The sequence below is a fragment of the Lineus longissimus genome, chromosome 8 (assembly GCF_910592395.1).
Source record: "Lineus longissimus chromosome 8, tnLinLong1.2, whole genome shotgun sequence".
NCBI classification, from domain to species: domain Eukaryota; kingdom Metazoa; phylum Nemertea; class Pilidiophora; order Heteronemertea; family Lineidae; genus Lineus; species Lineus longissimus.
The window spans coordinates 2167747-2193344 of NC_088315.1; the positions used below are offsets into that span (position 1 = coordinate 2167747).

The 25598-nt window shown below is 41.1% G+C and overlaps 2 protein-coding genes across 9 annotated transcripts in view; both read right to left on the reverse strand.

Annotated features, from left to right (window-relative positions):
* LOC135492037 (phosphatidylinositol 4-phosphate 3-kinase C2 domain-containing subunit alpha-like) overlaps positions 1-913 on the reverse strand; it is a 41335-nt gene extending 40422 nt beyond the window's left edge. Inside the window, exon 1 of the mRNA XM_064778128.1 lies at positions 881-913. The gene's annotated coding sequence lies outside the window, so the exon portion shown is untranslated. The remainder of the gene's footprint in view (positions 1-880) is intronic.
* A 705-nt stretch (positions 914-1618) lies between these two features.
* Positions 1619-25598, reverse strand: part of LOC135493034 (E3 ubiquitin-protein ligase LNX-like) — an 81650-nt gene continuing 57670 nt past the window's right edge. For 7 of the 8 annotated variants that reach the window (XM_064779810.1, XM_064779811.1, XM_064779817.1 and 4 more), the window contains 11 exons: positions 15366-15472; positions 14767-14811; positions 10774-10857; positions 9146-9342; positions 8894-8924; positions 8312-8428; positions 7627-7812; positions 7259-7381; positions 6277-6464; positions 5598-5756; positions 1619-5283 (listed from right to left, as the gene is read on the reverse strand). In XM_064779810.1, coding sequence (XP_064635880.1) covers positions 5148-5283; positions 5598-5756; positions 6277-6464; positions 7259-7381; positions 7627-7812; positions 8312-8428; positions 8894-8924; positions 9146-9342; positions 10774-10857; positions 14767-14811; positions 15366-15472 — 1373 coding nt within the window. In that variant the 3' untranslated portion in view covers positions 1619-5147. The remainder of the gene's footprint in view (positions 5284-5597; positions 5757-6276; positions 6465-7258; positions 7382-7626; positions 7813-8311; positions 8429-8893; positions 8925-9145; positions 9343-10773; positions 10858-14766; positions 14812-15365; positions 15473-25598) is intronic. The other variant, XM_064779812.1, reaches the window with a different exon arrangement.

Here is a 25598-nt window from a genome sequence, read left to right on the forward strand (position 1 = left end):
TTTTATTGCTTTTTTTCATTTATTTAATTATTTTCGATGAGACCTTTGATTGGCTGTCAATGTACACAATGGTACGAACCTACCTGTAAAAAAAACCCTCTCGTACCAGCCTGGCCCCTTAGCGTAGCGGATCGAAGCCTATTTAGTGGACTTATGAGACAGCTGCATTGTATTCTGCCCTCACTCAAAGCAAATCGGGTCTATTGTCTTCCTGGATGAGATCATACTGGTATTCCACTTGAGGACAACCTCAGCTTTATAATCTTACCTCGTTGTGATGGTAGGCCTATAGCTCGGAGTGTTCGAATGAGAAGTAACCTATATTGACAGAGTCGCATACAAAACGCCACCTCAAAAAGCAGACACTACATGGCAGAGCACTGTCGCAATCAACTGGGGTTTCAGCTGGGACAAGAATATATACTTGGGGTACAGCCTTTATTCATTTTCCTCATAATTCAATTGACTATGTTCTAAAACCTGGTTTATTATCAATGACACTATCGCAGCTCATAAAAATGATCATGTGGTCAATGATACATGGACCATTGCCACAAAATCAATTGTCCTACGGATTCATATACAATGGTCCTATGTTGTATATCTGCTAGGGATGACTGTGTGTTGTTTAGAAATGACTTTTACCAAACGCCCTGACCCTTTTCCTTGGATTGAGCTAACTGCTCTCTGACATGCATAAGCTAGACGCTATTCCAGCCCATAGTTTGGATGAAGCGAAACCGTCAAAAGACCCAACCCAACTTCTGACAATACCATCAGCATCTGTGACCCCTTGTTCCAGCACATGACTGGTCAGTGCCAAACAGTCTGCTTTGAAAAGGTCCATTAAAGCTTCAGTAGTGATTAATATGGTACTTACATCCTTGAAGGCTCTTGTTGCAAAAGTATTGTCCATCGCCTCCCTAGCTCTCTCTCCATTGCTTAAGGCCAAACCAGATGAACCGGATGGACTGTATGGTGCTCCACTTCTTCACAGTTCATATCCAACCGAGTTTGACTGACAGTAATCTTGAACATTGCCCCAAAAACAACAACTTATCTTTTGTGGCTCTCACCATCATCTCGAATATAAGAGGTGACATCCCGAGGTTGTTTAGCTGTGAAATCGAATCCATCAAGTTGTTGAAAGGAATGAGGATTCTGCAACAACCTTCAAACAGAACTTCTCTCTCCATGTATGAAAGAATTGCCTTTACCCAAAGGCATGGGGGATTCTTCATTTATAGGAATTCAGGTGAAAGGAACGAGCACATCGCTGTAATGCTTCCAAGTAAACCATTACTATCTTTAGCCATAGGCCAGACACTTCATTGAAACTGACAATGGCTCTTCTCTGTCAGAAAGGCCACATTCTCAATCAAAGGTCTTTGAGTGAAGTGGGACAACTGGCTGAATGATGTCACCACACAAAAGGCCATATCAAAAAGACTTTCATAAAATGTCAGATGGCATCAACATGAAATTGACAACCAGCATGTCAGTCAGTGTTGAGTGGGGAAAACAGACCAAACCCTGAAGTACAGTCCGGCGTTGCAATGAGATGGACAAGTTCAGGGTATGGAGACAGTCTTTAATAAAGAAACCAGAAGCTGTGGCATTTCAATTTTACTTTTTGTTTTATTACATACATTCTATGTACAAGAGAAGTGTAAATCATTTAACACCTTCAGCGCCGAACCACGTAGATATACGTGAACCAAATCCCCTCCCCCTTCGAGCTGGTTCTCGGAGTCTCATGGACTTCATGAAAGAACTACGCCATCGCCATCTTCAGGGCAAGGTAGGAACTTCATGAAGACATTTAAAGTTCTGAACTACGCCATCGCCATCTTCAGGGCACGGTAGGAACTGAAAAGAAACCGAAAAGACCAAACGGACTTTTCAGTTCCTACCGTGCCCTGAAGATGGCGAAGGCGTAGTTCATACATTAGGTCCATGAGGCTCCGATAACCAGCTCAAAAAGGGGGATTTGGGCCACGTTCGGCGCTGAAGGTGTTAATAGAGTCAATATAGTTTTACATTACATGTAACATTTAGGAGTTTTTCACCTCAGCTAGGTCCATTAGATGACATGATTGGTTTACTTTTTAGGCACCAATGATTTTTGGGAACTCTTAAAATGACCCAAGTAAAACCAAAATGCAAGCTGCGGATACTGTGTTGATGGGTTTACGCCGGTGAAGACGGACGTCTTTTCCCCCTAATATAGGTAAAAGGGCCAACTGTTCAGGTGCCCTCCCATGATGGCCAAGTATAACCTGGGGAATGAGTTCCCCAAATTGCCAAGCAGTGCGTTACATAAAGTAGGCCTACATGGATCTAGTTCAGGTGAAAAACAACACAAATTTTTATTTGTTCGTCTACAATACCGAGGACACTCAAGAACACATTTCACCTTACGTACCATGTTTTACTGCTTTTAACCCTTTCACGACTAGTAAGCTTTTATGAAAACTTTATTTCTCAAACATTTCAGGTAAAAGGGGACTAACCATCAAAACAGGCAGCACGAGCAGCTCCAAGTATGAAATCAATCTGTACTCAACGTATAGATAATTTGTGAAAACTCAGGATATGACATGTCTTTTCTTGTCATGAATTTACAATTTATTACAAAGACAATTTGGCTAGCCAAAGAAACAGATTACAACAATTTTTTTAAGGTGCATTAATATGTCAATGATTTTTACCCGAAGATTTAATAAAAATTTCCATTTGATTAATTTACCAACAACACTACAAAAATATTTTACAAATTTTTAAAATTTTCCTTTGAATGCCCCAAGAATTCCAAAACACTGAAGGCTCCAATCATCTCACCGGAAATGTACTACCAAGGATATACATTACAGGGATGTGCACCATATGCAGTCAATGACCCATCTTTTTCCACCCATGAATTGGCTCATTTGACAGCAAATGTCACACAACCCTGAAATCTATACCCAAGCTTCTGCATAGAGGGCACCACCAACTTCTTTACCAGTTTTATTCTCAATTCAAGAACGACGTATTCCCCCCACCTTATAACTGCTTTCCAACCAACGAACAACAAAATCAGAACTGAAATGACAACCTGTGGTTTTTCACTGTTAGACATGGAGGTAAAATCTCATTGTTGATGAACTGAATATACAGCAAATCTGAAGGAACCTCAACATGTCTTTACCCTAAACTTAACAGTGTTAAGGCTATCAAACTGTCTGCTCAACAATGTCTGCACATTCTCTCACTCTCTGAACACTATTATTTCAACTATTTTCTATTCTGCTGAAAGTGAGCAAAATATCAAAATCCCCCCCCCCCCCCATCTTTGCCACAGAAGAAAATGGCAACTCATTAGGATTAACTATCTGATTTATCAATATCAGGATGAACGCTACTAAATATGAAGTCATGTAGAACTTATGCAAATGTGATCCAATCACCTTAAATGCAATTAGAGGACAATTTGACTAGACTTGTAATGTCAAATATGGAGCAAAAGATCCACAAATCAAATCTACTCAGTAAAGCTTGTCAACTTTTCAGCAATGGTGCAAATTTCCAAAGCAAGTGAAACCAAACTTTTGATAAGCTTTACAGTAGATATCCTCCTTGTACTCAAGAATAAGCACAATCTGACTGACTCCAGATTTCTCATCTTCATGGGCTTAAATGCCCGACCCTCAAATGCCATATCAAATATTGCCAATCTTCGGCAGTGGCTAACCAAACACCTCATTGTGCCATCAACGTCTATCGTGGCTTTGCTATGACAAGCATCAAGCTAAAAATCACGTTAATCCACAACTAAATACTATCAAATTAAATTAAAACTTTTCAGAACTGTGTCCACTTTCAGCCCACATTATCAGCTACCTTGTCAATACAGTTCCATGTTCAGATTAAAACTGAAGTTTATAAATAACAGTGATAAGAAAACAAGTGAAAATAGCACAAAGGTTGACAAGTTTGGCTTGAAATGCTACTGCTGCAAGTAAACAGTGAAATTTTCGTGAGCTGATACAGAAAGGGTGTCCCCTGCCCAGATTAATAACTTTGGGAATGAAACACTTTGCTTAAAGTCTGTCTCAGCCTCGGTGAAAATCACTATATCTACACACTCTGTCTGAAATCAAATGTATAGTGATTTGCAGTAAATTAGAAATCAATTGTTACATTTGGCACAAAAGAAAATATGTCATGAAGCAATATTAGATGAACCAAAATAAACTATACACAATAAATGTTGGATTCTCATCAGACCCATGAATTAGATTCAAATTAATCCGTGTGGTCATTGATTCATGCTCCACACACAGTGTTCTATAAAGTGTTCCACAAAGAATTCTGAATGGATTTATTATCTCCATGGCAACACTCATAAACAAACAGGGCCACAGTAGCATCACTGATGACAAAATGAACATAAATGCTACAGACGCCTCATAAATGCGATATGATGCGATACAAAGATTTTCCTCAGAAAAAAGCTGATCGTCTTTTGAAAACAGTGTACCACTATGAATCAATGACATATCTCTGTTTTTGGCAGGTTTTGGAGATAGAAAAATTAATGTGACCCACAGCTCAGAATCTAGGTCAAACTCATATCAATAAGTGTCGATTTGATTAGATCTTACCAAGAACAGGGATATTTCAAACTATCCTCATTAGAATATTTACAGGACAAATACATTAGACTTCATAAACGGTCTGCTGGATTCCAGACCCTGCCGGCGGAAAATGGGTGCAAAGCTCAATGAGATGTAAATCATCCTATTACATGAGTGGTTGTACATCATAATCACTTAATATCTGAATTGGTTACACAAGTTTCATCTCAATGGCCAAGCCAATCGATGTTGGTCTATCCTCATGAAACTCAAGGACCAACCTGTCAGAAAAGTCACTTCAGTCTTGCATTATCATATTCCAACCACATGAAGTGTCGAATGAAAGTACACAAAGTCTCAGTTGATATCTTCAGGCAAATCAAATCCGTCTCGACAAATCCTGTTGAGAGGTTTAAGTATCCAGTTTCTGATTTCCTAGCCAGGTCAAGCACACACGATTTTGGATTATCCAACAGTTTCAAGTTTCACACAGAGTATCTAAATCCCACAACGTAGGAAAGTCCCACATCATACGACTGTGCCCGGCCAAGAGACGATATTTAAAGCTACAGTTCCTTTAACGTGTTTGAGGAGTGACACGGCGTGACTGTGAGCTATATCGCTTAGATGATAGTTGTTCACGGACAATATCACATCACCACATCTGCAAACAAGAGGGAAAGTTTTGTCAGGGAATGCTGAGATGATATCATTGCAAGAGAATCAGGATTGCACAAAACATACATGGTCAAACCTTTCAAAGTATTTCGTGTAGCATTATGACCATTTAAAGTCTGCTAGGCATAGTAATCGGCTTGACATTCTTATCATCGCATAACTACCAGTTAGGTGGGTTGCTGATCAGCCACAGGTTAACTTCCCAGCCAATACTGGTACCGATTGAGACTTCTTAGTGAAGAGAAGCTGCTTGGGTTAGACGTCCCCTGAGAATTGTATACCGATGAAACTATGACTTACCGTAACCGTCCATCCAGTGAGGCTTGTGTCCCAGGCACGATGGTTTTTATATGAATGGGTTGAACACCTTGGCATGTATCATTACCACCGACGATCGAGAAGCCAAGACTTCCTGTCGGACCTCGAGATAACGCTATTGTCTTCACTATTTGGCAGGATCTGGAGAGAGAGAGACAACATACAACGTCTGCTTTGGAGAAAACGACAACTGGTTCTACCCTTTGGAGAGTTCATGTTCAATGGGACCCCGCGAGATGTTGTGGGCATGTTGTTGAGTAGCAGTACTGGATACAACATGATGACCTTCCAAGGACACTTGTGTTGATACTAATTTACATGTAATATCAACCCATCATTATTCAAATCATGCTTCATCAACCTCCCAGTGATGTCCATGCTTCTAACGTTCATCTCCACTTCTCAAATCACTAAGCAATTTGGCTTGCTAAAGACAAGACGAATCATGTTTATCAATGAACAAGGCCAATCCAATACAGTGGAACCTCTGTTAGCGGACACCTCTCTATTAAGGACAACCTCTTTATAAAGGACACTATGTTTGGTCCCAAATTGGTTGTTTGCATTCAATTCGACCTCTCTAATCAGGACACCTCTCTATTAAGGACAGCACTTGTCAGTCCCAAGGGTGTTCATAATAGAGAGGTTCTACTGTACTTACTTTGGCATCTGTAACCAGTAAAGCCATGATGGGGTAAAGTTTGATATTCCGTCAATTGTCTCTGGACCGTCGATCACCTTTAACGTCACTGATTTACAGTCAGCACCAGATTTTAAAGCTCGCACAGCCTCGTTATGAGTTAGTCCGACGAGATTGCCACCATTTACAGAAAGCAAGATATCGCCCTTCTGAAATGACAAAATACAACAGACCAGTAATTTGAGGCCCTATTACCAGGTCGCTACCTGAGGCAGATGAAAGGTAGTCAATTCTCAAACATCCTGGTTACAATGTATCACTGTTTACACTGTGCCTTGTTTTGGAGGCAGCGATTATGCTAAGCAGTCAAAAAGCACTCCAAATCACAGTTGATGTTTTCAGGTGTTATAGGAGAGAAACTGATATCAAACAGTCGGTATAGGTAGTCTCACCAAATACCGGGAGAGTGAAGCCCAGTAAAATGTCGGCCAAATCCGAGGCACCCGCAAAAAGTCAGATATGGACTGCCTATCTGTCAGTCCTATTCTCTGACGTCTTCATTCCAGACAGGTAACGATAAACATGGCCCAGAAGATAAACAGATGTCGACAACAGGGACTGAACATGAAAAGTGGATTAGACATCCAGAGCTGATCTAACCCCCACAGACATATCGGTTCCCTTCCTCCCAGACAGGTAAAGATAAATGCCCTGATAATAAAAGATGGTGATGACTTGTGAACAGTTTTGGATCAATGAGAGAACGTCTCCATGTATCTCAGCGATCTTATCCCTTCTGGCTACGGAGGGCCACATGACTAAAAGCATTAACCCCTGCATCCCGAGGCAAATTTCAAACGATTGAGAACCATTTCGAGTTGATCTTGCAGGTTTAGAAGCCACCATATCCAATATCATCAAGAAGTATTGATCCACCATCGTCTTTCACCTGTCTTTGATTGAGCCTTCAGGGAGGACAGGTAGAGACATGTCATGTATTTACCTTAACCTGTCGACTACGCCCTAGCGCTCCTTGAGGTTGTATATTGGTTATATAGATGGGTACGTCGCCCCGTTGACTGCCGACGCCCCCTGCAACGCTGATTCCCAATGATTCAGTGGGATTCTGAAAGAAACGTGGGAAAGTGAGAATAGGGCTTGGGATTGATAATGGCACCACATCACTGTGAGGTACTAACAATTTGTTCTATGATAGGCTGTTTACTGATTGCAGCCCGACTTAGAAATGATCAAATCTTGAAGATAGAATGAACAATATATCATGAACAGTCCGATTCCACTACAGTGCCAAACTGATTAACCAAGAGCTCATTACTGCACGCTAATTAGTGTTACATGTAATCAACTCACCTTTTGTACATTGACAGCCCTTTCCTTGCATAGCCTACTAGCGCGACCCCCCTGTCCCTCTGCCGGCTTCTGGCATTCAGTTAAGATGGACTCTGCTATACAGTCTTTCGACGTTGACCGGATTAAGTCGGGGGTCTGTGGGCGGCTGCATCTCATCACAACGAACTGAACTTTATCCGCGTTACTCTGAAATAAGCGCAAAATGAAGATTAGAAACTCATAAAAACGTTCCCTTTGATGACAGCCATCTCATCTTGGAGCTGCAACTCGAGATTGAGGAAAAACAAATGATGTGTTGCTACCATCATCTGATTGCTTCTGGGGGGAAATTTCGACATGATTATTGAAATTTTTACAGGAAAAGATTTGTGGGAACTTCACTCACAGAATTGTTGACATCTATTTTCTGGCATCATGAGTGCAAATCAGCTTTAAGTTCACAGAACCTCACATTTCTCATCCATTCAACCAGACAGAAATAGCTGATGATTTACAAATTATTGGAACATCAAGATTCCAGTGCTAACGGTACATCCCTGATATCAACAGAGGTTTTCTTAACAAAGCATTTCCTGAGGGAAAGGTGACTCTGGAAGTCTTCTGACAATAGAATCATATGAGCATAGATCTAATAGGATCACGACTCTTCAATGATGATGATGATGATGATGATATTAACAAGTACCTGTATAACTTCTGCTGCCTGTTCCTGGGTGCCATAGGTCATGTCCTGATAATTTATTTCAAGGATTCTGTCGTCCTTTTTCAGTCGTCCATCCAAACTGGCCAAGCCGTTAGGAATCTGTGAAGACAATGAGAGATGACTTAGTTAAGTTGTAGACCTACTGCCCTAGGTAAAGGGTGTGTTACCTCAAGATAATTTTCACTCCCTGCCTTGAGGAAATCTCTACGACTCAATAGAACTTAAAAGAAGAAAGCTTCATTAACTTTTTTACATCCCGATAAACACCTGAACAGGTGCACTTTTAAATCATCTCGACATAAAAAACCCAAGGAAAAGTAACTGACGCTCAGATTCTCCAGTGAATAATGAGAGTGAGTCTAATGAATGTATTCAAGGATATATCAACCAATATTAATAGGAAAATCTGCAGCACATTAAACACTGGATGAGAAAAACCTGAGTTTAATAGGAAAATGGCAGGTGGGCCTGCTGAACAATTCATACCATTAACTACTTTCACATCAATATAAAGTGGCTATTGAGGAGCAATAAATCTTGTTTAAAGATTTAAAGATTGCTTACCAAACTCATTATGTAGACACCTGGACCATTCCTGTAAAATCAAAGATGGAAATGGTTACAGTGGTGACAGTTACTTTTGCTCAGGACTGTAGAGGACCTTGAAAGGTTAAACATCCTTCCTGTCTCATAGATGGAGCAATTTGATCCTTGAACATTTCCCAAAACAACATCACTAGAATCTCTAAATGTCATTGAATGTCAATTAACAGCTAATTTCAAATAGGTGAAGTTATTGAAAAAATCTTTGCTTACTTTTTTCCGACTAGTTTGATCCCGAGTTGCTTGCCGGGAACTTTTTTGAGCGTTATTCGTATAATCTCCTCCTTTTCGATTGGATGACATTCATCTGCCTTTTCTCGATATATCGTCAGTCGACATATTGGATAAAGCTGTGAAAGTGCGCTCCGTGCTTCTTCGTGGGTGGCCTGAGTAAGGTCTTCGCCGTTAACCTGGAATGAAAAGGGATGCCATTCATCCATCAAGCGCAGTGTGCTTAATCGGCGGCTACTCGGGGGAGGGGTTTCTTTCAACAGCCTTATCATCGTTATCATATGCTGATAAAGGCACAGTGAGAACATTTACTGTCAGCAAAATACCTGCCATCTGCCATCATACTCATTTATAACTCATACTGCCAAGCCATCAAGACTTTGTGTGGAAGCGATTATCCTGAACGCCCCTAAATGACCAGAGTGCTTTGATGTAATTGACTAGAGATGATGAGATAGTATGACTGGATGCATTCAACATGTCCAGTCATCACGGCCTGCAGACCATGTAATTCCTGCACCAATGATTACTCCATGGCCAATATTTGATGGTCGACCCACTGTGAATCCCTCATCTGCCTTGTGATATACAAAAGTAACGTTGGGAGCAACACTTTTTTCTTACTAAATGGTAAATGAGGATATGCTAATGTGGTGGAACACCTTGGTAACCTTTATCTGGATAATGGTAACCTAATCTGTGGAAGCTTGACAACCGACTCGTTGATTGTCACCGGGTGGAAAAAAACATTTGTCGACCCACTTCAACCTGTTCCTTATTGGAAAAAGAAAACCCGCAAGAGGTCGGATTACTTGTCTGGAGGGCCTAATGACCAATTTGATGGTATGGTTTTATGGGAAAGGACATGAGGACTTCTACGAGTTCTAGAAAAGGCCAAAACATCAAAAAGTTCAAAACAGGTGTGTCCAAATTTATGGCCTTTTATGGCCTTTTATGGCCTTTTATCCCATTTTATGGCATTTTTTTTAAATCGCCAAAATATACAGTAACTCTACCAAAAACATCATAGTTTACAGTATCACATCAAATGATTTATGAAATATTCTTAGATTACTCATTTTCAAATCAGGAAGATAAAACTATCGTGCTAATCACAGAAGGAATATGATCAGTTCCCTCCGACTTTTGAGACGAAAGTAAATTTGATCTTAAAAGTTTTAATCTTAGTAATCTGATCTAATTTCGAATATCAGATTTCTCTATTAGGTTTCTTAGAAGCAGGATACGGCTGACATTTAATGCAAAGGTCAGATTGCCAGCAGCGCTTTAAGCAATGCTTCCTATATCTCTCCACACAAGGTTGTCTCCCTCATAGCTGAGGCACAGTCTCTCTGTAGGTCTTTAATTGTATACTGTTGGATGATATCTGGGTCCTATTGATAGAAATGTCATGATGCCAGTTGTTTTTCTTATGCAATTTACCATCAGGTTGGAAAGAAACACACTGTTTTCATCACGACATGCCCACACAGTGACACCACCTACAAGATGAACGCACAAGCATCCATGTTTATCATACAGTTCAACCAACCCGGAAAGGCAAAACTTCAATACAACAGAACGAAACAAAAGATTTTTTTACAGCCTACCTCTAATATCTGGTCGCCTGGCATCAGCCGCCCGTCCTTGGCAACCACGCTTTCAGGGAATATCTCTTGGATGACGATGCAGACCTGAAAAGATAGAAATGTCACAATATGAGCTAAAGTTTCATATTGAGGGAAGACCAAGTTCCATCTTGGCCTGGAGACCTGAAAGGAGCAATCACGACACAATATACACCACAGACCACAGACATTTGGTTATAAACCATCATCAAGCCTTTAACTACTCTCCCACTTCCCAAATGGCACTCTCATTTGTTGTGATATCATGAGATTATTACCACATGAAGCTCAGAATCACAGTTCGCCTCTGAAGTGAGGTGGTTTCAACCAATCCAGCTAGATGATAAAATGTCAAGCAAGAAAACTGAGAAAGCTACAAGTGTCATATATCAGACACCTAGGAGATCATCATATGCGGAGATGAGTTGATAACACTCACATGAAAAGTGACAATTATCATGAGAAAGTGACACGGTATGACAAGCAATCATCAAGAGTCGGATATCTTCCACTGAAAACTGATGCATCATGCCGAAGATGAATATGATCTGCTGACAGCCTGGCACTTGCTCAACGTTGAAAGATGGGTGCTCTGGGGACTTGGCTTGGCCATGTCGGGGATATTTCCTTACTGTATCTACAGAGAAGATGACCGAAAGTGTCTTCGATGGAACAGTGAAAGATGGTTTGGTCTGGAGACTTTGTTTAGCCAGGTTGAGGAGATTGTGGCTGTTTTGCTTGAAATGTAAAACAGCCAAAATTGGTCAAAAGTCAACCTTCTCTTGGCTTAGACCTACAGGACTTAGTATATCATGAATATGATAGTATGCTAGGGGCCACATTGACACACATACTACTGCCCCAGAGAGAAAGAAGAAGACGATGAAGAAGAACCTCAACATGAAATTCTATCAACTAAACTACCATCGAAATAAGATGCCTGTAAACATCCTGTTTGCTGCTGTATACTTTCCACGAATTTCAATCAAGTGTCCACACACGTTATTGCCTCCACACAAACGTACAGACACTTCAAACCAACTCTCAGCAAACACATTTCCAAACGGAACGCTTTGCCATGTTTCAATAACTCATCTCATTTCCCACATCAAAGTTCATGCAAGCGGAAGGCGTGACTGAAATATGGCCAAGGCCTCTTTGGCTATTCAACAGAATATACCAACGCCATGGCAATAAACGTGAGAAGTGGATGCAATCAATATGGTGTGTCAATGGCACCGTTTCATCTCTGGTCAGAACCACCGCTGGATGAAAGTTTGTTCGTTTACACAAGTCACTCAACTTAGAGCAAATATGTGGCCTTCTACGGCCTCATTGGAACATTTCAGTCAAATGTTTCCGTAAATAGTCTCCTTAGTTCATGTCCCTCTTTGCTCAAGTGTTTGTGATGGAACCGTTTGAGCTCTGCGGATGGCCAATAGTTTACCCTTGCAATGAAATCAGCACTTCTAGGTGTAGTGCCTTTAACAGTTTTCAATCAACTCCTGAAGGCCTGGATGCTGGCCGGGGGTTATCACAACGCAAAAGTAACAACCTTGATGGTTAGAATTGCTACGCCTTCTGACCACACTAATTAGGACTGTGGCCTTGAAATGAAATTGTTGGTGGCTATGATAGCATAAAGTCACTATGTGCTATTCCCTTTGGACTTGGACTACGCTCAACCGAGGAGAATGCTATGAATTGGTTAACTCACCACACGCTAATACTTTCATTGGAAAAGGTAATAAATGCGCTGACACCTCCACCATACCACCATGGCCACAATCTTCCAACAATGCGAGGAACAAGTTTTTGTCCATCACACTGTTCCATCAACATCAATTTGATAGCTATACGGCATGAGTGCCCAATTCCTGACTATTTTCAGGAAATGGACTGTTGGTCTGAAGGCGCAAAAATAAGCACCCTTGGCATTGCGATAACTCTCCACATAATAACATGTTAAAAGCTTTAGTTATTCTGATGGGCATCAGCATGGTACTCGAGCCCTTTACTAGATTGAATCTGCCTCATTGCCATATGTTTGTGCTGAGAGTTTTTGTCGCTGTTTCAGAGATGATGTTTTCCAAATTCTTCTACAACTAAGAGGTCCAGGATCAAAACTTGGAGAACTCAAAATTTGTATCCAGGGATGTTTACTATTGTGGAATTTAAGGGACCATGTGGCTGAGCGGGAGACGAGTGCCCTCACACATTTGCAGAAAGCAATGTTGTAAAGTCATCGGGTTCAACAAGCTTGCCTTACTTCTGATGAGAATGAAAGAAATCTCTACCTGAAACTACTCCATACTGAGACTCAAAATCTATTTTCCCAGTGCTGAGATCATCTCAGCTCAAATGTCGCCAATATTTGCAGTCACATTAAGGCATGCAGTCATACGCTGAATGGAAGAACACCATGGCTAAGTAATCCAAACCATTATAGCTATTCAGTGAATGATACGCTCACGTATCCAGTAACACTGATACGAAATTGTCTCCTGCCTACGAAGCAGGGCACCGATTATGAGGCTTTTATTCAATATCTCGGTATTTATTTCTACCTATACCGGAGCAGTAATGGGTTTTTGGGATCTCCCCACAGAGATGAGATCAGCGTGGTTAGATTCGCTTGTAAACTGGGTATACACAGACTTCACGTTGTTACTATTCGCTTGTCACTTTTTAAATGAACAGACAAGTTTTAACCAAACAGCAGGCTACATAGTTTGCCAACTTTTATAGGAACTTAGCAGCCGTGAGGGAGAAATAGGGTACCAACTCCACCCAGTGTATGGTAGCAGGACCTACAGGACCAAGAGACAACTCAAGTACCCAACCACTCAATTGACAAAAACTGTCACAGCAATGACAATGTTTCGTTCGGACCAGCTAATTGATAAAGCCAATGCATCACTCCCCTTATAACCAACACGAACATGTCACAGTAATTCATATCCAAAGTTAAAACCGTGATTATATCAAAATCGTTCGGTGATCCATGGGCATAAATCGGCTAATCCCGACTCATTCATTTCCAACCGACTCATTCCTGTCATCCTACGAATAACATTGATGCAATTTGGCTATTGTTGGCCCGCAGTGGTTGAAGAAGCTAATGACCTGGACTGACCGCTGGTTGACCAGTGTCTTCATGTTGATGATGATAGATGTTACGCTCAAATGATATCGAAACCAGGGCGGCCATCGTCTTAGCTGGGGCAATCAGGACTTTAGAGGTCCGGTTCTTCCATACTTACCCGCCTGTGAATATAAATACTAAGAGACTTCCACGTGTCTGTGTGAACAGTAGCCGGATACGCAGCCTAAACGAGATGAATACTGCCACCGGGAAATCTCAACACCCTTTACCAAAATCCTTCCCAGCCAGAAAGCATAATCACTGGGCAATAATTGGTGCTGACCAGGAACCACAGCAAAACACCTAGAGCAAATTGGAACAACATGGAACACAAGTGCACTTGTGCTTGAAACTCAGAGGTTTTCAAAATAAGTGTATTTTATTTAGTGATATTTTTACTGAAGAGAAAAGCACATCTTATTTTTTCTTTATTTTTTTATTTTTAAGATACTGTAAACCCAATAATCTTCAGTTATTTCACAAAAACTCTTGATTAAATATAATATCATGGCATAAGTGGCCAAAAGAGTAATATCCTTAACCACCTATCACTTTTGGTTGCATACAGCTATAAGCCCTCCAAAATGTTGACAAAAACAACCACCCGCTAGGTTTTGAAATCAAAATCAAAACATCCATGAGAACAAGCAAGAAGATCCACCACCAAGGAATCCTAGTTGCATGATAGATTATTCAAAGTTCTGGTCTACATCAAGAACATGAAGCTCACATATTCTTAGGGTCGACAGTACATGTAGTTCCATGATAACTTTATGAAATGACTGAAGTAATGGGGTCGGCAGTACATGTAGTTTCGTAAATTAACTTACTGTGATTGGTTCGTGGCCAGGTGACCTCATCGGTGTTCCATCACGCTACAGAGTGCAGCACAAAATAAAAAAATATTTTCCGTATAAGCGCGCTTCAAATAAGGATGCGCTAGTCATACGGATATTGGCGCAAGCGCTTGGAAACTTATAGAACTTAGCAGCAGTCATGAAGAGACCAGCATCAAATACATATAAACCTGAACTTCTCAGACAAGCAGTGATGGCCCAAAGGCTCAGGCAACATCCCTTCAAAGTGGTGATTTTGCACATTGGGGTAGATATCACGCTAGACTCTTTTAATTACAAATGTTACCACAAATACAACTACAGAACATGCAATTCTTACCAATAACTGTGTACATTCTCACATAGCCCAAAACATTTTACACGGATTTAACAATAGTTTTGCTCTCTGCACCGTTGCTGTGGTTTCTAGCTACGACCAATTATACCAGAGTGTTATATGGACTAAAGTAGGCCCTCTACTTCATTTATTACACCTCCTATCAAACCGGATAGCAATTGCAGTCAAGCGACTTGCTTCAGACTAAAACTAGATGGGGCAATAGTAAAGTGCCTTGCTTCATGTCTCAACTTACCAGTGGGGTATCACATCCACCAACGATGGACATGCCCAGATCATAGCACCCTCGTTGTATCTCGACTGTGGTCACCTCACCTTCGATGACCGGCACCTTTGGAAGAACTGAAAAGAGAAAAGGACACAATGATAAGTAAATGGTAAATCATGACGTTGGGTTTGGATCTTAAATGACCAGAATGGAAGCGTGTGCAATTGGATACAGCAAATATCTTGTCACCTTTCTATGGAACCTTAAGATGAAGATATGTCCCCTGAATATGCCTGCAAAGAACAACCAATTTAGGACCAAATCTAGTGTCCTTAGTAGAGAGGGTGTCCTTAATACAGAGGTGTCCTCTAAAGGAGGTTCCACTGTACCTCTGGAGAGAGCATGGAGAGTGTGGTGACAAACTTATACAAGGCACATCCTTCATTATGACAGTGCATTACTCAGATCCCAAATTACAGTCTGACTCTCACCCAGAAAGGGTTAATTAGCTAACTAAAGGCTAATACCAACATACATCATCCACTGTCAGATTTGGGAAGATACCAACAAATGACTGTGAGACTCATTACTTTGTGAGCAAGCACGACTCCCAGGGCGGCCATAGCAGACAGCAAGATCAGTCTTCGCTACCGCGGGGCTGCTTTGTCTTAATTATTCTAATCACTAAAGCAAACCTGTCGTACTCTAGCTAATCCTTCCACTTTGGCAGCTCTCCTATGGCGGAAAGTCATTTCTATCACAGTACATATCTCAGACCTTGACCATCTTGAAAATATCATCATCAACTGAACATTATTACAACTGCATGGATGACAGTGTCCTTCTGAAGACAAAACAATCAAGCTTTGCAGTGCTGGGGTGAAGGCAGCACTAGGGTCATAGGTCTAATTGTGTCACCCATTCTTTCCCAAGGTGGTCTTGAGCAAGGATGGTCATGTTAGTGAGGTGGGCTCCGATTACCCGTGTTTATTCTAGAGATAATGCCATTGAATTCTTATTCAAAGCACGACAAATCTTCTTCCCCTACCCAGGAGAGCAGGATGAATAGTGCCAGAGCTGACTGGTAATCCGAGCCACCCTTCCATCAATCTGTTTACAAAAGAACAATACCCTTGTCACCTGTGACACATACAGCTTCAATCTGTCCATCTCCAATGCGAATAATCCCCACTCAATCATCGTAATCCAGTTACACCCGGATTGTAAGGCTGCTGTTGCAAAGCAGCCATCGTAGTCAAGCTTATTTCTTTATATTCACTTTCAACATCGCGACAGGTAACTTGCTGTACAGCGCTGGAAAGGAATTTGACGAAGAACTTGCTGCACAACAGAAAGGTGGGCTCCCTTTGATAAGGTTTTCCTCCTCTCAGCCTGCCTGTTTTGTCAATTACGAGGGATTTCTATTCCATTTCATCAGCAGTAGTTTTTGATTAGGTGTGGTGCGTCATCACTGTCAATCAGTGAGATTTCAGCATGGTTTGGAGATCCGGTTGTCTGATTGAATTTCGTTGCTGTAGAATGATGTCAACCCATTTTGATCTAAAAATTCTACGATATTTGAAAAGATGATCATCAGGATGATAAAATACAGTCACCAGAGCAAATGTTTCAAAATAGATTAATAATTTTCGTTACGATATCCAGAAAGGCACAGAGGAATCACCAAGGAATTCTAATTCCCAATTAAGAAATCACACATTGATGAACCAAGATTATGAACGTCCGTCTGCTCGTGAATGTCATCTGGCAGTTTCAATAACCCACTCAAAAAGCCACTCGGCTATGTATAATACATTTGTCACAGGAATATGGGAAGGCATTTGCGGAGTAATTTTTTCCAAATAGGTGAACACTTAGCGGTAATAACATTAATCCGGGGAAGCGGGAGGCTGCGGTTGGGAATAATTCAATCTGGAAGTCAAGAAGGAATTAGTACGAGAATAATCATCATCATATGTCATGCTAATTGATTGCTAATTGCTTTCAGGACGAAGCTGCCATGTTCAATTCTCGTAGCGGATCGTAAATTGTTTTATTGGATTATAATCCATTAGCGGGATGCCTCGCCATGTGGTTATACCACCGTGTGGTGGGACCAGAGGTGTCGTTCCGGCAGTAGTGGACACACATTTAGTATAGCGTGATGTTGCATAGTGCGGTCAGTGAAGATGGCACACACATCAAAGTGTGAATGGCTATTTAAAACATGGTGAGGTTTGGGCTCTAGACCCATAAAAGTAGTGGCTTCAAGTCAGGTCAACTCTTTATTCACAAGTTTATATTCCCACCAAAAACCCAGAAATTAGAGAGTAACGTAGGGAAGCATGGCATTCACTATCAAACACAAGATCTACTTTTTACCAATGAAAATAAGTAATTGCTTTTCTTTTTTCCCCCTATTCCTATCCAGGCAAAACACACGCTGAGCGATAGAGATTTTGATGTGGTAAATGATAGCCGAAAACTCAAAAATCGATATTAAACAAGCCATCTATAGCTCTATCAGGAAACAAGCAAGGAAATCATAACCGTACATCTTTTTATAAATCTTAATACCAAAGAATATCGGGTGAAAAAAATCTGTTCATTCTTCACTTATCTGATTTGCAGACATATGTCTCGTATCCGCTCACTGAATACCTCAAATAGAGTATTCACAATTTTCATATAATATCTGTGTGAACGACTTTCTAAAATCTGTCTCAAGTTGTGAATGTAGCGAATCAAGTCAATCCTATGACAGACTAGAGTAAAATTTCAGTTTTGATCAGGTGGCGGGATTCCCAAGAGATTGAGGTAATAGAGTTTTCTGGTCGTTTCTCGATATGAGAAGTGATTTCGTCCCAGAATTGAAGCATTACTTAAGATAAGTGTTTCTGGTGTGGTTTCATGCTATTTTACAATATAAATGGCCGAGATAGAAAGTTGGTTTTGGTTTTGAGAACTATTTGGTAAGATAAGTCAGTTCTATCTCATACAAATAGCTGTTCTTCTACTGAAGGACTTCAAATTTTAAACCATAAATCATACTATTTCACCAAGGGTTTCCATTACACCCCACTAATGATGTGGTGGTAATCAATACTTCTCCATCACTGGAGAAACAATGAGACTGTGTCACACTGTGTCACGCACCTTCGAACATGAGTTATAGTCTGACGCCCCACATTCATTAAGCTAATAGGCGGGCAGATTCATGTCACCATGATACTGCCCTTTAACCTTGGTTATGGGAACAGTGGGAGGACTTTGTGCTCCAAGAGTCATTACCCATCACCACAACCACTGTGACCAAGTGATTGCAGTGAAGGGAAGTCTCCATAGTGGTCAACTTATGCATGGTCACAATCTCTGCGCAAGAAACAATCACAGAAGAGGAGAAATCCAGGGTCATTATCGATAAATCTCTGTCCCAAACCATAAAATCTTTTTGGTTCCCATGATTTGGATAAAATCAATTCTACACTATGACCATGCGTCAGGGGATGAAAGCGTTAAATTGGGCCACTGTGACCTCAATTCACCTCTGGCATTTTTTTCCACTTTTCCCTGGCCTCCCTTCCTGAAATATACATCTGCGCCGAGCCACTAATGGCAAATTAGGAACTACTTCCACGTGAAAGATTCAGAGACAAAAAATGGCTGTACTTTATTTACGGTCGACCAGGTTTATCTCCGATGCGACGATGTGGGTTGAGTTGTGTTTTTGCCCAGGTTGTGTGGCTAGGGATAATGAAGAAGACAGGTGTGGTACCGTGGTTTATAGTTCCTTGCAAGGGAATGAGTTCACAATGCCTGATCACGGCCCAAATTGGTCACATCCTAATGGGCAATGGTTTCCTGAGCCTCTCAAACCAGCCATAAACCCTCTCACGAGTCGATGTCATACATCCAACTGATTTTCCCATTATGCATGTTTTTGAAGTGTTCCCCAGTAAAACTTGCAAATTGATTTTCTGACGATCCCGATTCGGTTAATTTTGCAATCAAAATCACTCATGGAATACAGGTTATGATAATGCAGTCAGATCCTTCGTACGTGAGACTTTTACCCGATAATCAATTGGCAGAAACATCTATTATTTGGAGGTACCCAACTTTTGGAGATATTGATTTATGTAAAATGATCATGTCATGATGTGTTTAGCAAAGACTTAGCCAATTTTGCTGCTCTACCGTGACAACTAATATTTTCATAAATTAGAATCTGGCCAATTTGACATTCATTGCATGCCTGGAGTTGAATTGATCAAATCATTGATTTGCGTACACAGAATCTGAAAAAAGATCAACACAAAATATTTTTTGACAAAATATTCATCGTAAATTTCATGCATGTGGTGTGCGTGATTTGCCTCAATGATTTGGATATCAAATAAAATTGCAAAAACTTCATCAAATAATCAGCGAGAACATTCAACTCCCGAGGCCCGCAATGCCTGCCCCTTACAGATACCACACACAACTAACACTACAACAACTTCTTGACAAGCTATTAAAACATCAATAATAATTACATTTATGAGACTTGAAATTAGTAGGCTCCAGATAAACTTCGGGATAATCCATAGGGTTACAGATAATCCGTATTCGTGAGTTACGTTTATCCAGAGATCCATATTTGCTACAGAGTTTAATCGGCTCCACCGACTCATACCATCCATGCATCATTTTCCCCTCATCAGCCTACGCTAGAAATATCCCAACTGTTGATTGGATATCGCGACGTTGATATATAAACGATGGGAGATGCGGCCAGCAGCATTCTTATATAACAATTGGCATTGTGGTATCAATGATGCCCCGTAGTCTCGAGGAAGCAGCTGGATGGATTGGGTAAGTGATGGGAGAGGCATATCACGATCGTCAGGTGTATACTCGTATCCAAGGCGATGGCAACATCCTCAATTGGAGGTAACCGCAATGAATGACGTGAGCTAACTGATCACAGTCAAAAAGTGATAGGAGCAAATAAGCTACTGGTTCTTTACAGCAATGTCAGAAGATTACACTTGTAAGAAAGAAAAGCAATCCAAGTGGATTAAAATAGTTACAGTGAACCACATACATCCTGTTAGTTTGATTTCATCTCCATTAGAATACATAGAATGAAGCTAATGACAAGTTAGCCATTCCTTGGTATTGGATACCATTGTCACCCACAGGAACGATGTAAATGGTTCTCAGAGGTGAAGAACACCATCAAGACACCACCAGCTATCCTAGAGTTGTGCTATGTCAATAAATGATGTGCGTCAATATAGATTTCTCTACTCCGGATGCAGCATTTAGCATCTGACTATTCCTGATCCACGGCGGTATCGATATGATGGCAGTAACCCACCGATAAGTCACATGAACTATTAGATTCAACTGTTTTCGTGAAAATTATCGTTGGATAAGCGAGAAGCTCTAAGTGCATGAATGTTTCATCATAGTCCCAGCGTAGCGCATAAAATGAGCTCGATAGTTCCGCTAAGAAAGAATACTGTTAATGCGATAATACAACTGTCAACATCGTAAGCTATTAGATTAGGCCAAGCAAACAATGTTCATGTAATTTGCTTCTCGTCCCCACCCTTCCCATTATTTTGTCCTGTGCACCATTTGACATAGGTTGGGTTAAGTTCTTCCCAAGATGGTTCATTCAAGAAAGAATTGCCTTTGCCAGAAATGGTGACCATGGCAAAGAGAAGTGCAGTAATCCTGCACCATATGTTCCATCCTCTTTTCAAGAACTGCACAAAAATATCACCAACAGCGTGCGACTGTGACTCTCACCAATGATTACGCAAACATTGCCACGGAGGTAAATTCCTTGGCTAGAATGTCATGTTTGCACACAGAATCCACACGGGGAGAAATGGGAAGATTGAGCGGGAGGTGCCATCAGTAAAAACCTGCCTGTGTCTACATCACAGGCATCAGAAGAAGCACTCTAATAGTCTCACCGGCGATTGAACCAGAATAGTAATCAACCAAATCCAAGTTACATTGGTAAGGATGCTTCCTTTTCATAGCTTGTGGGTGAATGTCTCGAATCTTTATAAATATTCATCAAAAGCAACATGTCAATCCTTACAGAACTGTTAGGGACAGAGCAGTTAATTACACTGGCTTCGCTACTGAGGTGGATGTCTCTGCCACTGACGTGATCTCTGGTGATGTCTCTGGGATTAGAAGAGAAACGTTTCTAAGAAAAGTCTGAACATGGAAGAGACAACATATCACTGTCTCTATCTTTGACTTCCACACAGTCAATGGTAATTGGAGATCAAACCCATTTACGGGCAATTACACTTACACCGTCAGCATGTGATACCAATCACCAGATCCCTGTATCCTGATGGTGACTGTTAACGAAGACCCACCCTATCGGTGTATGGCGCCGCTTCATCAGACACAAGACATGTCATGCTTCTGAGCACCACCTTGACAACATTCCAACCACTTCAAATCTTAAGGTCAGTAACAACCACCTTCTTGTCTTTGTGTTGGAACTGTAGAGCATAAGGTCCCAGACATGATGACCTTCATGACAGAATGGCAAGGGGGGGTACAATTCAAACAACAGTTAAACACAGCAGCAGCAGATTCGGGGACTGCAGAGCTCTCTGTCTCTTCCCCAGATATGATAAATGATATCACCTCCCAGGATCCAAGGCAGATCAATGCCTGCTTTGTCTGGAACACAACGAGATCAAACAACTCATTTGGGGCGAGTCTCGTATTACTCGTATTACTGGCAGAATATAAGCATGAAACATTCATATGCGCAGTGTCTATCTGGAGGAAATCATCAAACAGGTGGTCAACCTTTTTTGGTGTCTGCACCGATTGATTTATACCAACTAGCTGGTCATACCACCTGTTGGAGACATCTGAGATGCATTACCCTCTTATAAGCCAATTGTCGGGCAATAGCGATACCCCTTCTTGTTTTGACATCATGATACAAAGCTGATGGAAGAATTTCATCACAAAATGAAGAACTGAACAAAATCTGGTGGAGTTTTTGATTGTTTTACAGACTACAAACAACACCCTCGACATCGCTCAGACCCTCTTCATGTTAAATCAAGCTTTATGGCTCTAATGACTTGTTTGATCTCTGCTGATACGTCCTAACAGATTGTTTCATCTTCGTCGGTAAAGACAAAGCAGTCTAATCTTTGTTTGATCCAGCGAGGATGTAACCTCTCTTTGATCAGGCAGAAAGACTCAAGCTCTCAAAAGACTGGAGCAAATCACCAGTCACATTTTTATGGATGTTCTCTCGGCATATTGACTGCAGCAAACGTTTTCCAGCTCCTGGTTTTGTCAGCATAATATCATGATCAGCTGTAAGTTATCAAGCTTAAGTTGTTTATTGTCGGGGCTATCAATAAGACAGAGTCAGATGGGTTAAGAAGGGGTATTTCAAAAGTCATCTTCATCACCTCAGATGATCGAAGTTCAAAGCAGATGGATAGATGAAAGCAATCATGCTAACAGATCAGTGACACTGCCCAAGGTTCACTACAAATGCACCTGCTGATAATGACTATAGAGAACTTAACAAGGTAGTAGGCTCGGAATGACAAGTGCTGAGACAACCTAATGAACAGATATACACTACTTGTAGTATCAGACCTATCTGACATGATGAAAGGAAAAGAAATCCATCGTCACGATCCAATATATCAAAGTTCAAGGCAGAAACACACATTGTAGATGAAGACACTCCTGCTCTCGGCTGATCAATGGGGCAACTAGGGCTTGGCTACAAACACACCTGCTGCTAATGACTATTGAACTTCACAATTTCTTCTAGGTAGGAGGAAAAGTGAAGAATGATGTGACGCCCTAAGAAAGTGCAAATATAAGGCTAGCACTGATGTATAGTTCAGAGTTGCTCTGAGCATGGACGTGAATTCACAACAGGGTTTGATTTTAGCAGCGGTCCCATTGCCAGACACCTCCTAGTTCTAGGGAGGGCAAACTCTTTGTGTAGAGGGGACAACTGGTTTGTGAAGAAGGACGACAAGCTCCACTTGGCAGGTTGCCTGATCGGCAACGTGACCAAAAGCATCAGTAACGACCACTAACAACAAACAGCAAATCATCTGACAAGAATCCTTAAGTGAAAGACGAACACTTGTCTGCAATATTTATTTCATAATCTGTAGCAAGAAGAGAGATTCCAATAGTTAAAGACTACCTCATCTCATAGCACAGACATCTGCCATTAACAAGAAATGGACGTGACCTTACTTCCGTCCATTCTGAGTTGTCGACTGATCAACTGAAGTACAATGAAACATGCAACACAGTAATCCTCAACTCTGCATCACACCATCACTTTAATTGGTCTCTCAGAGAAGTGAGCAAGAATCACACCACACCTTCAGCTGCTCCTTCGCCAAAGTGAATGAAACAGCACTTGTGAATGAACTGACACGCAGCTATTACAATGAACGCATCATGCGCAAAGGTCATCAAGCTTACATCAACTCAACATCTCCAATAACCAATATGACTCAAAAGTGAACTGCAGACTAGCAATCTTTATTGCCACAGGTGACAAAAATTGCTATCCTGTGAAGGCAAACAGGTATCTACGGCAAAACCCATCATGGCTGTGAACTCTTTGTTTTTATCGCACTTGGCAGTGATGACCATTTTTACCCGTAGACCAGCAATCTTTTGATCACATTACTGAAACCATTAATTTGACCAATGCGGTTCATCCCCAGCTCGACAAGTAAGGCTATCAGGCAGATGACATTCCAGCCAACACTGATCTAAAAGTGCATCACAGCAAACTATTTAATCGTGGAGCTTGGCTCAATCAATGTGCTCCCGCATCCCATTTGCCTCTTGCTGGGTCTATTTTGGAAACCGATGTCTATTGATGTCCATTTCCAAAGTAACGCCAGGCTCCCAGTACATACGTATACAGTTACATACACAAACTTTACAGCTCAACTTTAGGTGAGTCGGTCTTACAGCAAAACTACCGATCAACTGATAGACTGAGTCTCTGTTGCGAACCAATCAGACACATCCCATGTGGTCTCGGCAGCCAATCAGAGGGTGTGAAATCATGCACTGTCGCCCCAGCGGGTGTCCAAGAACATTCAATGCAGACTAATTGCTGGCTATTAATTAGAAAGAAACTAATTATGACCCATTGTATTGGAAAACAAGATTGTGCTATAAAACACCATCTTAGGCATTTAACATAGTCTTGCAACAAACGTTGAACTTCATTTTAACCTGGGGAACATCCAAGCCAACATTTCCAATTTGCTAAGCCAAGAGGTAAACTAAGATATTTGGTATCCATGGTATTCAAGTAGAAAAACCAATATGTTGCATTCCTGGGAGGCAGATGTGATTGAGGTGGCCACTCATACCTGCAAACCCAACTCGGCTTAGAAGGCAAAAGGTCAAACTCTCTTACTTGAGATCTAGTTTTGTCATCAATTCAACATATGGGGTCTCAGAATGTAATCATGTCCCCAGTATAACAACTTTTTTGTGCAGGGGAGTAAACCCCCTGTTTATATGGGCAGAGGATCCAATGGGGTACCTATTCCCTCTTTCTTATAAAAGGTCAGATATGTTATGGACCTTTCCTTCACTTGGATTTGGCCTCTTCTGCTTGGATTGTGCACATTTTACATTGCCAAAGGAACAAGCAGTGATATAGCATTCTAGATGAGTGTCAACAATGCACCGAGAATGCCAGCCTCCGTCTCCAATGACATGCCAAGGAACCTCCAACAGGGCGACTATTCTATTTAAATTGTCAGCTTTTGCTTGAGCCTTATCCATCTGCAAGAGCAACTCTGAAAGAAGCTTACCATACTGACTCTAAGCCCTTTCATAGCTTTTACCTAGTCAAACAGTAAAATGTCATAAGAAGTGAATTGAGCTCTCCTTAGAAAAGCTTGCGACCATATGATCTGAGTAGTGATAATGTGATCTCAACAGAAGAGAAGTCCTGAAGAAGCCAAGCTATGTATTGTATCTCTTATCTAATATTTCATCACAAAGATGTAGGAGATCAGTGCATTAGCTCATAGCTAATTTGGTTAGAAGGAGATAAATCTTCTCATCAGTAAAATACCATGTGTCAAGCTGTCGAATCTGGAAGCTGACTTTCTAAGGTATCCCAGGGATGGTGAAGGAGTTTGACATCCTCATTGTCCGATGGATGATACCGTTATAAAGTGCTGACATCCGTAAGGATCT